General features: G+C 40.4%; 1 protein-coding gene across 1 annotated transcript; it reads left to right on the plus strand.

Moving 5' to 3' along the window:
- The first annotated feature begins 5,496 nt into the window (after positions 1 to 5,496).
- On the plus strand, positions 5,497 to 12,547 carry LOC131892164 (brahma-associated protein of 60 kDa-like). The gene is made up of 9 exons (XM_059241939.1): positions 5,497 to 5,525; positions 5,598 to 6,013; positions 8,278 to 8,444; positions 8,920 to 9,150; positions 9,272 to 9,415; positions 9,859 to 10,032; positions 10,107 to 10,232; positions 11,608 to 11,887; positions 12,192 to 12,547. The coding sequence occupies exons 1-9, from the start codon at positions 5,497 to 5,499 to the stop codon at positions 12,353 to 12,355; spliced, it is 1,731 nt and encodes a 576-aa protein (XP_059097922.1). The 3' UTR covers positions 12,356 to 12,547.
- The last annotated feature ends 2,803 nt before the right edge of the window (positions 12,548 to 15,350 follow it).

The raw sequence follows: 15,350 nt of genomic DNA on the forward strand, positions 1-15,350 counted from the left end.
CCCTGAATTTGGAACCTTAATTTGAGAATCACAATGTTTGATGTTCCTTCCAACACACAATGCAGCTTCACAGGAACCAACAAAATCTCGGCATGGCATTTCTGTTATGTAGTTCAAAGCATTTCACAAAGAAAAGTAGTAAAAATAATGAAAAACAAACATTATTGCCTTGAAAGATCAAACTTGGCTCCAAAGTTTGTGGGACAAAACTAAAAATAATTGGATAACGAAAAACATTGCCAATACTCCATATTCTCATGTAATTCATTGCAATTACATGAACAAGTAATTACAATTACATCGCGAATATGTTCACACCTAATTAACGGCTTGTTCCCCCTTCGCCAAATGTTCATCCCTTTCATGGTCAGCACACTGAGGGTAAAGTTCCTCGTCCACAAAATTGAGCGGTCCAGCAAGTTGGAAAAGAGATTTCAGAGTAGCAGAAAGAAACTATTCGAAACGAGCCAAAAATTAAGCTAAAATCGTTCCTCTTTTCGCGGTGGGAACTTCTGTTATAATTATTCACGATGTACAGTTTGACTTTTGGTATCGTATCAATTAGAGTCTTGGTAGGTTCATGCACAAATATTGTTCCGAACTTCCGTTCACTTCGGTTTAACTTAGCACCCCTAGTTCCTGGCTGTTGGAGGGTATTTGATGCTTACAACGAAATTCATTTGACCTGAGAAGTTGCTGAAGGTACTTGTCAGCGAAATATTAACCTAATTAGGTTAGGAATGGGCTGTGGCTTCGGCTCGTCAGGTGGCGTGGGCTGAGTATTATTAAAAGGAAAGGGGATATTGCAAACCTACTTAACCTTATCCAATGAGCCATCAACGGACTTAAAAAGGGACAAGAGGGGAGCTACACAACATTTCGACGAAATGGAAGGAAGTATGCTGCCCAATCTAATTTTACGCTTAGAATGGAACAATTCTTGAGCAGACCACCAGCAGAAATGAGAAACCAAACCGGCTTACAGGAAGGCTTTCACGTTCCCTCCTACAACATGGGCATTGAGATAGTTATATATCCAAAAAGGCCATTTTTGTTTTGGTCAAGAATGATTTGAAGTATACCACAACGAAACGAGAAACCTTTACAATTCTCGTAATTGACCCCATAATATGGTTAAGGACAAAGCTCATGGATACTTTTGAGGCTGTATAGTAAAATATATCTTTTGTACCTTCTGTAAATACCACATAGTTCCAATCTACTTGGTTTGTGTTAATACGGGCCCTTATTTGCGACGTCACACGGCCCAAAGTAAAGGGGAAGAGGCACGGTAGATTGCTACATAAACTGATCTTGCCTTACCTTGAACGCAATTTCTTTTCCGGACATTATGTGACCCGTGGCACAAAATAAAAATTAAGATTTTGATAGAATTAGTCAAAAACAACACAAACGCATTATAACTCAATAAAAAAGGAATTGGCCCAATCGACCCTTTATTTGGTAGAGACTGAATGACAAAGCGCCCTCTGGAGTACAGAACGAAAAGCATATTTCGCGCAGCGTAAGGGGGCTATACAGGAGATCTTTCATTCCCACATTGTTCCTCATTGCCTTATTTGGCAAAAGCTCAAGCTCTTACTGAAAGCGCAACTGGAATACCAATACTTTACGCACAGAAAAATATTGCAATGTTTGCTTTTTTAGCCCACGTCTCTTCACCCTGAGAAATAGCTGAGATAAAATCCACAAAGTAGTCAAATTTCATCCAGAATCCCTCGTGGTTTAGGGTATTGATTTGGTAGTCCCAGTTAGCCGCCAATTTTGAGGGCTTTTGATTTTAAGATTTTTGGAAGAATGGAATATCTTGAAACCCTTGTGCATTAATTCAAATCTTTTTTTTGCAAAATTGGTTACCTGTTTAAGGTGTCTTTTATGCATTTAAACAAGCTCATATTTTTGCGTTAGAGAAATTTGTTTGTTGAGAAAAAAAAGCTTATTTCGTGCTTCAAGAAAAAATATTTTAGTGATCCTTTGGCCCTCAAAAAGTTTTTTTCGCGAGTCCGGGTTATGCTGATTAGCCTTGTGAGGTCAACGAAATTCAAGACAAAAATATAGCGCGGGACCCTGATTTGGGGCATTTTGTGGAGAGAAAACTTAGGCAAGTAGTCAATAGCGTGACTGACATTGGAAAAAAAAGAAACGATGGCTATAAATGGTTTTAGTATTTTTCCCAATTGTGCCATTACTCTTTTATACACATTGTATTGTATTGTATTGTATTTCATGGGGTTTAAATGCTAATTGTTCACGATGTTCAAAAGCAGCAGCTCCCCAAGACTTCCATAAGCCATAAGGCTTGTTTTCATGGAAGTCTATATCCCAGAGGGATAGAAAGGGTTCCTAAGTGTAGGACGCCCTCGCACTCATTGCCCAGAAGATGGTTAAAACTCGTATGTCATATTGTAGCATGCCACTTAAACACAACATTCACCGGAGCGTCTTTACAACAGATCGCAATGTCAGTCAGATTACGGAATAAAGAAAGCAAAATAAAAAGACATTGTGTCTGTGAGTGGCTCTCAATAACCAACAATAAATAATTCCCATTCTTGTTCGCCCAGGAATTGCTTCAAAGCAGAAACGGCCCCAATAGGCCCTGCATATTTTCTTGAATGCTTATAGTACTTAATAATTTCAGTTAGGGTGAGTGTTATTCTAAGTAGCTGCGGTAAATTATTATCTTTTATTATTATTTAGCCGCTGTAGTTAATACATATACCGGCCGGTAGAAGTAATTTTTTTTTTGGCCAAAGTAGCTTCAATAAATTGATTGTTTTCTCCTAATGGAGATGACTTTGGAACGCTATTTATTGGTGATTTTTGGTTCATTTGCCTTCGATTACGTTTTTAATTGTGGAATCACCGATCATTGTCAGTGAAACTACGAATCATTTAGTCAATAGTTTCTGAAGAACCCTTTTTGTGACGAAAACGAACGATTTGAAAATCTGTTTTTCATTTCATACAAAAGGCAATACTGCGTTCTGTTACTTTTGACTCAGTAGTTTGAGTGACTTTAAAAATTGAAAATACAGAATTGCACAGCGACCTGGACTTCATCACAACTGAGGAAAACGCAAAGCGTCTTCTCCATCCAAAATGTTCTTTTTAGGGCCTGTGTTTGCGAGAGTGAACATGAATGACTTCTCATATTATTCTCCCAGTATTGGCCCTTTATATTGAATAAAATCAAATTGTTGTTCATTGTTGGGAGCCACTCAACTACATTGGTTTGAATAAAAATTGAAACGTAAATCCCATTTAAAATTGGCCTCAGTTAGCCCAGAGCAAGCACGGATGCATGATAAAAGAAGATTGAGAAGCATAAAACACCAAAGAAAATTCAAAACAGATCTGCATGGGATTGAAATGGTCGTATGATATATATTGCAAATATGTGCACAACGAAGGGATTTAGATTTTCAAACTACCATTTTTAGTTCGGCGCCGTTTTCAATGTGCTCCTCACGAAATCACGTGTTAAGTTACTCATTAAAATTCCACTGCTAGCGATGAGGAGGTGCAAAAGACTCTCCGTGGTGGCAGAGTACAAATGAACTGAGCGCCATAAGCTTCGAGGCTTCAAGCATTAGTGACTCGTCCTCGTAAAAATAGTCCTCGTAAAATTAAAATCCCAGGATCATTTATTGAAAGGTTGCGTGATTTTGGGTAAATGCTGCCTTTTCTGCCAGTACTTCAGAGAATGTACGAGCCATGCCCCCGCCCGGTGAAACTCAAGCCAAGACAGTGACGCCAAGTATACATGGCTTGGGCCATTATAAGAGGCCTGATGTATCTTTTTGGGGGGTTTGGTTTTTCACGGGCTTTTCTAACCGCTACAGGGAATGTAGTCCCCAGTACTATTGAAATGAAAGGTTATATTTCGTCTATTTATTACCTTTCAATCTTTGTATGATATTTTGGTCTACCAACGAATTGGAGTGCAGACCAAGAACAAACTAGTCCTTGAATGTAGGCTTGATCTGGAGTGCTGTCTAAAAATTTGTCCAAGTCTGACTTGAAAGACGCTACCGGAATCATCAACAAGGCCTACGTGTATTCCCTACGAAATATTAGAGGGAAGCAAATTAAACAATGAACGAGCCCGAGAAAGAAGAGAAGTATCACAATGAATTTCATTCGAATTAATAAAATTCAATCTCAACCCCTGCTTTTGCAATAAAGATGACTCTTTGCATGATGATTTCGATCATATATTAAACTGCAAGCATATTCAGCTGAATATATTATGTATTCAGTCTAGATCGGAATACGTACACAATCATACACGCTGTGAAGACTATAATCATTCAAACTGAGATATTACTGCTGAAGATCAGGTAATTTCTTTGTAGTGGCAAAAATGATTGAACAACTCTCACCGCTTTGACACACCAATATGACGACAAATTCACAAGGTTAACTCTAAATAATTCTGATCCTTCATCCAACACCCAAGTTTAGATCTACTCACTAGATTATACAAGTTTCTTTCCACGGTTAGAAGAATTAATTTGCAAATTTGAACTTTCGACTGCATTGGGTAAAATGTAATTGACGTAAAATCGAGCTGTTACAATTTCAAATACACATCATACTTCACCGAGCTCTGGCATTCTCTGCCAACACAGGTTTTTGTTGTGGAGTATTTCTATTCCGACTAGTTGAAATTGCCATAACTTTTTTTGTTGTATTTTCACTATTTCTAAAAACATGGATTTCTAAGAAAAGAAAGCAAAACTCACTACCAACGAAAGAAATACCGAAAAAGTCAAAACCTTGGTACAATGGTCCAAACTATGGACTCATTACAATACAGCTTTGACCACCTCGTCCAAATTCCTTGAGGCGGGGTTTGGATCACAGTCTGGACAAGTTTATTTTTTGGCATGAAGATCCAAAAAAATTCTGATATGACCCAAATCAATTGCGCATTTCCGCCTCCCTGAGACGTCATTGCCTGCATAATCAGTGCCTTCACAACTGGGGCTTTCGAGTGATTTTTGCGCTTTAGCACTAACTCTCTGCCTGGCGCTTTGTACTTTTTCCTCAAAATATTATCGGGTTTAACCACCTCACTAAAAAAAATGCCCTGCCTTGATTTCAACGATGTCACTCAAAGGTCACAAAGCTCAAATTGGTGTTTTGTTCAGGGTCTATAGGAGAGGGGGGGGAGGGGATACCTGGGATCGAACCCATGAACCCGAGCAAAGTGCGTCAACCAACTCCCTTCTTACGCACTTTCATATTAAATTGAGCCAGAAAGTGGCGCAATTTTCATAAGGGCCCTTATTTGCAACGTCATACAGCCCAAACAAAACGGGAAGATGCAACGTCGTGCCTTGAACGCAATTTCTTTTCCGGACACAAAATAAAAATCAGATTTTAACAGAATGAGTCAAAAACAACCCAAAACGCATTATAATTTAATGACAAGGAACTGGCCAATCGGCCTTTATTTGGACAGGCTGAATGACAACGCGCCCTCTAGAGTGCAGAACGTAAAACAAATTTCCTCCAGCGTCAGGGCGCTATTCAACTGCCACAATTTCAAATCTTGCGCTTTTTGTCAGCTTTTGTGTTCTTGTTTTCTGGAACACTGTTCATAACAAAGTCAGAAACGTAGAGAAGCGTTGGTTGCCGATCATTGTTGTGAACTGTGTGACTTGTGAAGAGAGTGAGAGGAATCCACTTATTCGCCACTTCTGCCTCTTTAATCCACGTTATGAATGCGGGCAAGTTGGCCTTTGGTGCGCCGGGGGGCCCGCCGCAACCGCGCCCTGTGGGGAGCGGTGTGGCTCCGCCCGGGTTCGTCCGCCACCGGGCCCGCCGCCGCCGGGCTACGCTAGTCCGCGCGCCGGTCAGCCTTCGGGCGGCGGCGCTGGGGTGAGTGGCCCACCGGGCAGTGCTGGACGAGGTCCCATGGCTGGCCCGCAAATGGTAGCGTTGCCGCACAGGGGCACGCCGGGCACACCGGGCACGCCGGGAGGTAATGATGATTAGCTTGTGAACTGTTGGTTGGCTGAAAACGTGAATGGTTTTTTGACTAATGATTAATCTTGGAGGTAAATCCACTTGATCTGCAGCATTGATACACTTTCGGGACGTAAAGGGAAGGAGGGAGGGTAGACGTTATTCTCCACCGGTTAGTTGGCGGTGCTACTTTTTTAAACTCAACCTAAACTTATCCAAAACCTAACCTAACCTAACCTAACTTAACCTAACCTAACCCAACCCAACCCAACCTAAACTTATCAAACCTAACCTAACCTAACCTAACCTAACACGATATCAATAGCCCTTAAAGTCTTTAACTAAACTTTTCTAAGAGTTTGTCACAAATTTAAAAATGAGCACCGCCAACTAATTGGTGTAGTTTGCAGTAGTAGCTTCTTTGCACTTGTGGCCAATTGCCTGAACAAGCCCTACTCTGTGGTATGGTTAGATGGGAGCTGAGCATAGATGGGTCAAGGAAATAGAAATAGTAACGAGACATGGCTACTGATTTTAGTATCCAGAGAAGCCCCTTGTCTTCGAACGTAAGTGATGGCTTCTAAGACAAAAAGTATGAACAATATATGTTAACTGGCTCAAGATTGTGAGGTTTATGCTCAAACTCCAAAAAGAAAGAAGAACTCAATATCACTGTTTTGCATATTATCTGTTGCGTGCCGCCACCTATTATGGAATGAGATCACAAATTATAAATCAATTTGAGTTAGAAAATCACTTTGCTGTAACCACTAAATTTGTCAGAGAGTTTCACAACTAGAAATAGTTGCGACGTTTGCATAGTTTCTGGTTTCCGAATTCTAGATACACTCTCCAGTCTTGAGATTAATAAGTCGTTGTAATTCTTAGACCATAGCTGAATTGCCGATTCCTTAATCTGTTGAATCAGTTTTCCAACAGATGCCCGCCCACCACTGTGGTTGTCGCTCGTTGTCCACGGTCCCACAGTGGTAAGAGCTCATTTTTCCCTCCTCTTTACTATCGATCCATTTCAAGTCCTTGTCGCCCACACCTCCTCCTCCTCCTCCTCTTCACAACTTAGCTCACTGCTGCTTCCATGTGTCCCCTAAAGTGTAGTTTAACCATTTAGTTATGAAATGTTAAGAGAGAAAATTTGATGCCAAGAGTATCCTAGTATAACTAAGTGGTGAACAATTCTGATAACAAAAAACCAATCACCCAGAGGAATAACAACAGTTCAGGGCTAAAAACTAGCCAAGAAAGTCTATCACAAGAGAACAAACAAGAGAAGTAGCAAAATTAGAACCGTTGGGGTGGTGTGATGACAATATTTCAGCCCCGATAATATACCAAGGATGCTACCGTAAAAAAAGTATGCCATTGCCATTCGTCATCAAATGAAAGTCTGAGCTACGGATTGTTTGTTCTGAAGATTGGCTAAAGGTGTTGGTTTCAAGGTTGAGGCATCATTTTGGTGTCAAAATGGCGGGTATTTTTTACTCTAAAATGTCAGTGCAAATGACTGGAAACGCAAATCTGGCCAAGGATGTCGGTGTCCACTCCTGTTATTTAAGGTTTCCTTTGAACAGGTCTAAATTAGCAAGACTCCGGGCGAATTCTCTTAGCCCTACTTTGTTCACAATAAACCTTTTGCCACTCAGTTTTATAGTTTTATTTGTAATGTAAGAACTTTGGCTCGGTTTTGGCGAAGAAATGCATTTAAAGCCTGATTGATGATCATGAGTTATGTATGTCATATATCGTATCCTTCGTAATATTTTAAAAATGATACCACTTGTGTAAAGGAAAAGCAAGTACTGATGCTTCTCTGAAATACTAGGTCAAGTTTTCAAAGACTCAAATTTTACTGGACACTTTTTTTTTCACGTTGTTATTTGAGCCATCGACCGAAAAGTTCTAAGTTTGAATGTGATCAGATTCAAGGGTTCACATTAGGGCTCTTACGATTGTGTGACCAATGAATGGCTCGTGAGTCGTCAGTTTTGGTAACAAACTCTTCAAAACTAGATGTTTTTTCTTAGGTGACCCGTTAATGCCCACGGATTTCTACTCCAATACCTGTGCAAAATGAACAGTTACAATTGAGATTTTGACCCGAACCCTCGGTAGAGGCAATTTTTAGCTCTAAAAGACTCTCTGTGTAGGACTCGAGTCCGAGTCTTGTTTGGGACTGCGACAAGACTCGTTCATAACCCTATTGTACATTCATTCAAACATTGTGTGTCTAATCGGTCTTGCTTTCTTCCTCTCGGGTTCTAGGCCCAATGGGTCCTCCTCCTCCCGGTTCCAAACGCCCAGCTCCGCCCCATGGGGGCGGGCACCCGGGGGGTCCCATGCCCAATCCCGCCAAAAGCGCCAAGAAGAAGAAGAAACTGGCCGACAAGATCTTGCCCCAAAAAGTCCGAGAACTCGTGCCCGAATCTCAGGTGAGAGAGCACACTTAATCTTGGGTTATGAGCAATATTTGTTTTAAAATAACAGGACGAACGAACCCCCTAGAGGGTTATTACTCAAAATTGGCTGGAAGAGCTCCACATTGTCTGGCAAACTTGATGGTGCTAAAATGAAAAAGCTAAAAGAATGGGCAATCAATCTTATTTCAACGCTATGGCCGCATGTCATAAGCCACAAGGAGGCCTGAAAATATGAACGTCTTGAATAAACAAATTATAATCTTTAAATCTTAATGGTACTGGGGATTGATTGCATTCCTTTGTAGCGGTTAGAAAAGCCCGTGAAAACCAAACCAAAACACAATAAAACTCAAGCGCTTAAAGCCCTTTTTGACCTGCACAAAGTCCATCAGGAATCGTTCATTGATCCCCGTGTGTTTACTCGAACAATGGCCACTTCCACATTTTCAAAGCGACCGACCCATCAAACGATGATATTGTTCTGTAGGCGTACATGGATCTACTGGCATTTGAGCGCAAATTGGACTCGACCATCATGCGGAAACGTCTGGACATCCAAGAGGCCTTGAAGCGGCCCATGAAGCAAAAGCGCAAACTCCGCATCTTCATCTCCAACACGGCTTTTCCCGCCAAAGAAAGCGGCGAGAACGGCGAAGAGCCCACCACAGCCTCATGGGAACTGCGTGTCGAAGGCCGCCTCATTGACGAGGACAAGAAGGTCAGTCAGTGTCTTTCAGAGCGAAAATGTCTCCCTGCAGCGTCAGCGGCAATGGGAATGAATGGCTTAAAATCGATTTGAAACATTAATATTTGTTATTCAATGATAAAAATATATATAGGCTGATCCGACCAAGAGCAAGCGGAAGTTCTCGTCGTTCTTCAAGTCGTTGGTGATCGAGCTGGACAAGGACTTGTATGGACCGGACAATCATTTGGTGGAATGGCACCGAACGCCCACTACTCAGGAGACCGATGGGTTTCAGGTAAGCGGACATTTTGTGGGCACGTTAAGGGAAGGGTTGACCTAGTTCACAATCAAAGTTTTTTTTATGATGCTCATTTATAACACCAATGAGCTCATTCAGTATCATTGGGAAGATAGTGAAAATACGACATGTTTAAATGATGATATCATTTTATGATTATTCTAACATTTTAAAAATAATAGTAATAAGAATAAGAACCTTTATTGCGACCCTTGGTCATGTCAGATTGTAAAATTTATAAAATTGTTTTGACCAGTAATTCTTTTATTTCGTAGTCCACGTTCTACATAGTTATGCATTCTCTTACACCTTTTCTTGCTTTTTTATCGATGCATTTCAAGAAATCAAAGCTTTGTCCCTCCAATACAATATGCAATGTCTGGTTTTCTTTTGCCAATGCTATGACCCGACGCGAGTGTTAAAACGTTGTACCCTCATAGGTGAAGAGGCCTGGTGACAAGAACGTGCGCTGCACGATCCTCCTCCTTTTGGACTACCAACCCCTTCAGTTCAAGCTGGACCAGCGTTTGGCACGACTTCTGGGCGTGCACACTCAGACCCGACCGGTCATTATCTCCGCCCTGTGGCAGTACATCAAGACCCACAAACTCCAAGTGAGACATAAGGCATCATAGATGTTTCATTTTGTAACGATTTGTGAATGAGTTGTTATTCTGTCTGTCGTTAGGACGCGCATGAGCGTGAGTTTGTCAAGTGCGATCCGTACCTTCGACAAATCTTTCAAACCGAACGGATGAAGTTTGCCGAGATCCCTCAGCGACTCAATCCGTTGCTCCATCCTCCAGATCCGATTGTAAGTACTGTACATCACTTTTCAAACCCAGAGCCTTTTTTTTCCTATCATCAAGTGCTCACTTCCCAAGTTAAACGCAATTCCTGCGCTCCCTTTTGCCACAAGCTTACCTGGTTTTACAGCTCTATTGTGGGAAAGTAGAATTCCTGTCCCACTATTTACACTAGCAACTGAAGAATACCTGGAGTGAAATCTTGACTTTAATATTTATCTACAATCTTTCTTGTTTTGGAGCTCGTCTAAAATCGGTTAAATATCAGATCTATTATGAGCTGGAAGTTATGGTCGTCGCAAACCATGATTTATCTGCGTGCTTTTCTGTATGAGGTTTAATTTAAAAAAAAAACAACCCTCTGATAGGGACGTGTAACGTGCAGACTCTGATTTTCATTAGACAGCAGGCCGAGCGAGAGAGCTGCCATCTGACTTCGTAACAAACAAACAAACAAAACAAAGCAAAGCCAGGCTGCGCCACAATCACTGCAAGAACTATCATGATTGAAACTCGTTCAGACTTTCCAAATGTTCATTCTCAAATTATACGACACCGTTCAACAATGATGCTAAAGCATTTTCAGCTGACTCGTTTTTCGCTCACGCTGTAGTATCAAGGCAACACCCAAACATGGAAAAGAGAACAAAATGTTTTTTTGCATTTTTATAAGCAATACCCATGGAGATACTTAAGATGGATGTACAACTATAAATTCCTTGCCTGTCTATAAACATCAATCTATTTTGAACTGTCTTCTCTCTCTTCATACTGGTAAAAGTGGATATCATCTACTGCCAAGCGCATTAGCTTTTTGGGGTGTTAAAACACTGCAAAATCTATCAAGACATGTTTCAGTCTAGATTGAAGTTTACCCTTTAGATGGCCCAAGATGCGTCATTACTTCTTACGTTGGGTTCCTTCTTTAACATGACTTTCACGTTCAAAGCAAAAGAACTTGCCTCTTGAATAGGGCAAGAACTGTGCAGACACACACTGTGTGAGAAAACACGCTCTGAAAATACTTAGAAACACAAGGTTTTGGCCAAAAATGTTATAGTGAGTTGTTGGCCAGAAAGAGGGCGATTCATGACCTTGGTATTTTTTGATACCTTCAATGAGTTACATTCATGGTGGCAAAGAGCAGTGGTATTTCAAAAACGTTTACACAGATCTTGATAATTTTTCTAACCCGAGTTAGATACCTGAGTTAGATACCATAACCAAATATCCATCATTTTTGCTATTATACCAAAAACAAATTCCCCAGCTTCAAATTACATTCAGCAGATGGCGTTCGTGTCAGAAATGATGACGTCAACACCAAAGCATTTCATTGAGCACTGGTACTTAAATGTCCTCTTTTCTCCTCTCCTTGGAAAGGTGATCAACCATCTGATCACGGTGGAGGATTTGCGCGGTCCGGATCAGAAGAAGACGGCATGCTACGACATCGATGTGGAAGTGGACGACACGCTAAAGACCCAGATGAACAGCTTCCTGCTCTCCACGGCGTCTCAGCAGGAGATCCAAGGCTTGGACTCCAAGATCCACGAGACCGTGGACACGATCAACTCCATGAAGACCAATCGCGAGTTCTTCCTCAGCTTTGCCAAGGACCCACAACTATTCATCAACAAATGGCTCATGTCGCAATCCAGAGGTACTTTTTTTCATTTTGGTTTATTCAGGTCTTTGGGTTGTTCTACATCACAATGAAGAAAGCAGTAAGTTGAAGAAAAGAATCACTCTGATTTGGTTCAAAAGATGATAAAGCAATTGTCTGTTCAGACGATAGCTTACCGAAAGTCTTTCAAAATATAGTTTGCGATTTCATTAAACTAGAAAAAAACATGGACTTTTTATAATTTGCGTAGGTTTTGGCAAAAACGGCGGAGTAAATTTCACTAGCCATAAGATGGCATTCAATTTTGGCTTTTCCTGATTCGTTTCTTTTTGCAACCTAGATTTGAAGACCATGACGGATGTGGTGGGCAATCCAGAGGAGGAGCGTCACACCGACTTCTACTACCAACCTTGGGCACAAGAGGCGGTTTGTCGGTACTTTTACCAGAAGATCCAACAGAAGCGTGCCGAGCTCGACTCGGCCTTAGGCATTCGAGCCTCTTAAAGAAGACCAGCCAGCCTATCAACCCATCCATCCATCCATCCATCAATTGCCGACTCGTAATGGGCAGGCAAAGTGGTGGAGGATCGATCAATCTGTAATTATTATCAGTATCAGGGGCAATAATTCCCTTGGGGCCCGTGTTCCATGTAGAAATAGACTCAATCGGCAACAATAAAATGGTGTTCTTCAAGACGTGACAGGATAACTTATTTAATTTTTTTTCTTTCAGTGCCCGTAATTTTCTTTTGCGTGAAATTGATAAAAATGGCGAGCAGAGAAAGTCAATATGGGCCAGACCCCTTTTGACGAGTCTGACTTTTCATGCTTTTGAGTTTCTGAGGATGTTTCGGGACAAAGAGCCGAGAAAAAAAAAGGTTCCAACATTGGCGTTTTTTTGTGTTGATGAGACTTGAAAGTGCGCCCCAAGACAGTCGTTTTCGTAAAGAAACCTAATTAACTTGCCCAAGTGAACAACCGAATGCTTTCAACCGTCTTGTTAGGAGGTCAAGAAATCGGATGATTGGGAAGTCAAATTCCTTTACTGTTTAGTAGGAGTGGGAACCCTTAATAAAAACGTGTTAGTTGTTAGTTGTATTTTTGACCAAAACTTTTTAAGCACCACTCCATCCCAAGTAGCAACATAAGCAACTTCAATTCTTTTTATGTGTATTCATACTGACGGGAAGTTTGATTCTTTGACGAAATAGTATTGACAGATTGGAATAGCACTTACAACCAGGGATGAGAAGTTGTTAAAAGGCATTTTCCATCACCTAGCAGAAAATAGAAATCTTTGTATCACTCTAAATCATCACTTCCGTTATTTTTTTAGCCCATCTGTATGTAGTGTGGACACGTTGGGATGGGTATTTTGCATTGAATGTGAGATACAACCACTAAACGTCATTGGTGTGTGATCGAGTTTGAATTTTGCCACCGCAATCGATTGGAGTCAGGGATGCCATTTGACCTAAACTTTTTTAAGTCAAAATGACGACAATTGCATATAAAAAAAGTTACATCGTATTCAATAACCATTTTGATGACTTTGAAGAAAAAAAAATGTTTTTTGCCGTGGCTAGGCCTTGGATACTGCAAGGGGTCTATGGATACTGTTATCAATTCAATCAAACCATCAAACAGTATAGATATCAATATTTGAGGAACATTTTGCATTCCAGCCAATGCTATATCAATATGCTTTGTAGCAAAGAACGCTTAAAAAAACTTTTCCAACCCATATGATCCTTTTTGTCTTTGACATATTTTGTAATCCAGACGATGATGGTTTATTTTGAGAGGGCGCAAAATCCAAAATCAAGATCGGCCATTTTAAACACCGGCGGCCATTTTTGACCACCTTCCAACAACAATTTCTGCCCTCTTTTGCAGATCATTTCTTTTGAAATTTGATCAATCTCGATTTTTACCATCGCTGCTTACAACACAAGGAAAATGATTCCAATGATATATCAGGCAATTAGACCTCGATAGCAAAAGATAAAATCTAATGACATCTGTTTTACATAGTTTGTGCCATATTTCCAATTTTCCCACTCCTTACCAACTTTTTCTACTCCATTACGACCTTTTCTTGCTAGTTTTTAGAACCTCTTAGAACATCCATCAAATTGGACCAAACTGATTTATTCAACAAGATCTTCTTGCGGTCGTATGAAGTGCTTATTTGAAATAAGGTGAACGCAATTTGGCTTAGGTTGGAAGTCCACATCTCTAGAAGTCCGTGGTGTAGTCCTCCAAAATGATGGAAAGTTCGATGAGCATATCCAGTTGAAAGTTAGTTGGTAAAGCTTTTCAAATGCGTGCTTGGATACATGGCACGTTTCAGCCATTTCTTGAATATGCCTCTCCCATTTAGGCTCCATTGAGTTCAGCAGGTTTGCCAAAGGTCGAACAAGTCCAAAGATGTTTCACTAGGAACATCACAGGAATGAGAGATGGGCGAAGTTCAATCAATGTCTGACTATGCCCACCTCTGCCAACATGTAAGTACTTATCTGTTGAGGTCAAGCACAGCAAAGTTCAATCTTTTGCTTGGCTTTCTTTGTGACTTGACGACAAGGTCCTATTCGAAGGACAGTACAAAGTTCTGTTGTAGAAACCTCAGATCAAGACAACGGAACAGAAGTAAACGTAGTAAGAGGATATTTTCTTGATTTGGCCCGTGACCAAAAAACAGCCTAGGAAGGGAAAATCGGGCAATCGAAGCAGGAAATGAACCGTCGGAAAAATCTTGATCGGTGTCAGAAATTAGCTCTTGTGTAATCACAAACTACTTTTAGAGTCTTTAGGGTGGGTGGTGAGAGTGTCATAAATCGTATAATACATTAGCGTCATACATACTACTGAGTTTTTGAGCTGCTATAATGCACGGTGTTCAAAAAGCCCTATCAAGTTTCCAAAGAAATTCCCAAACACAAATTGGCATTTTTCTACCCCAAAAAGTCATAGGGAACAACTTTAACTTTATTGTTTTATGGAATTCTAGTCTACACAAAAAAACTTACATACCTAAAAACATTATAAGAACTAATATTTTTCAAAAACCTACTCGATATTAATTCTTTCGGAAATTGAATTAACATATAACCGGGGCATTTTGGGGCTAAAAACTATGAAATTTGGACCACTAAATTCCATGTAACTAAGAAGTGGTGAAATAGAAGATTGCATAATTTATATTCAAGAGCTAACTAAATGTGCTCCCAACACTTGCATTGGGTAGGTTTTCGAAAATTTTGGTCTTAATCATGTTTTTAGGTATGTAAGTTTTTTATGTGGGCTAGAATTTCATAAAGCAATAAAATAAAAATTGTTCCCCATGATGTTCCGAGGGAGAAAAATGCCAAGATGTGCTTGGGAATTTCCATCAAAACTTTAAAGGGTATTTTTACCACTGTGAATGGTAAATCTACAAAGTATTTCATGATTTCAGTGGCAAATTCAAATCCTATGAAGTTGCTCACGAAAATTA

This window comes from Tigriopus californicus, chromosome 12 (assembly GCF_007210705.1).
Source record: "Tigriopus californicus strain San Diego chromosome 12, Tcal_SD_v2.1, whole genome shotgun sequence".
Classification (NCBI taxonomy): domain Eukaryota; kingdom Metazoa; phylum Arthropoda; class Copepoda; order Harpacticoida; family Harpacticidae; genus Tigriopus; species Tigriopus californicus.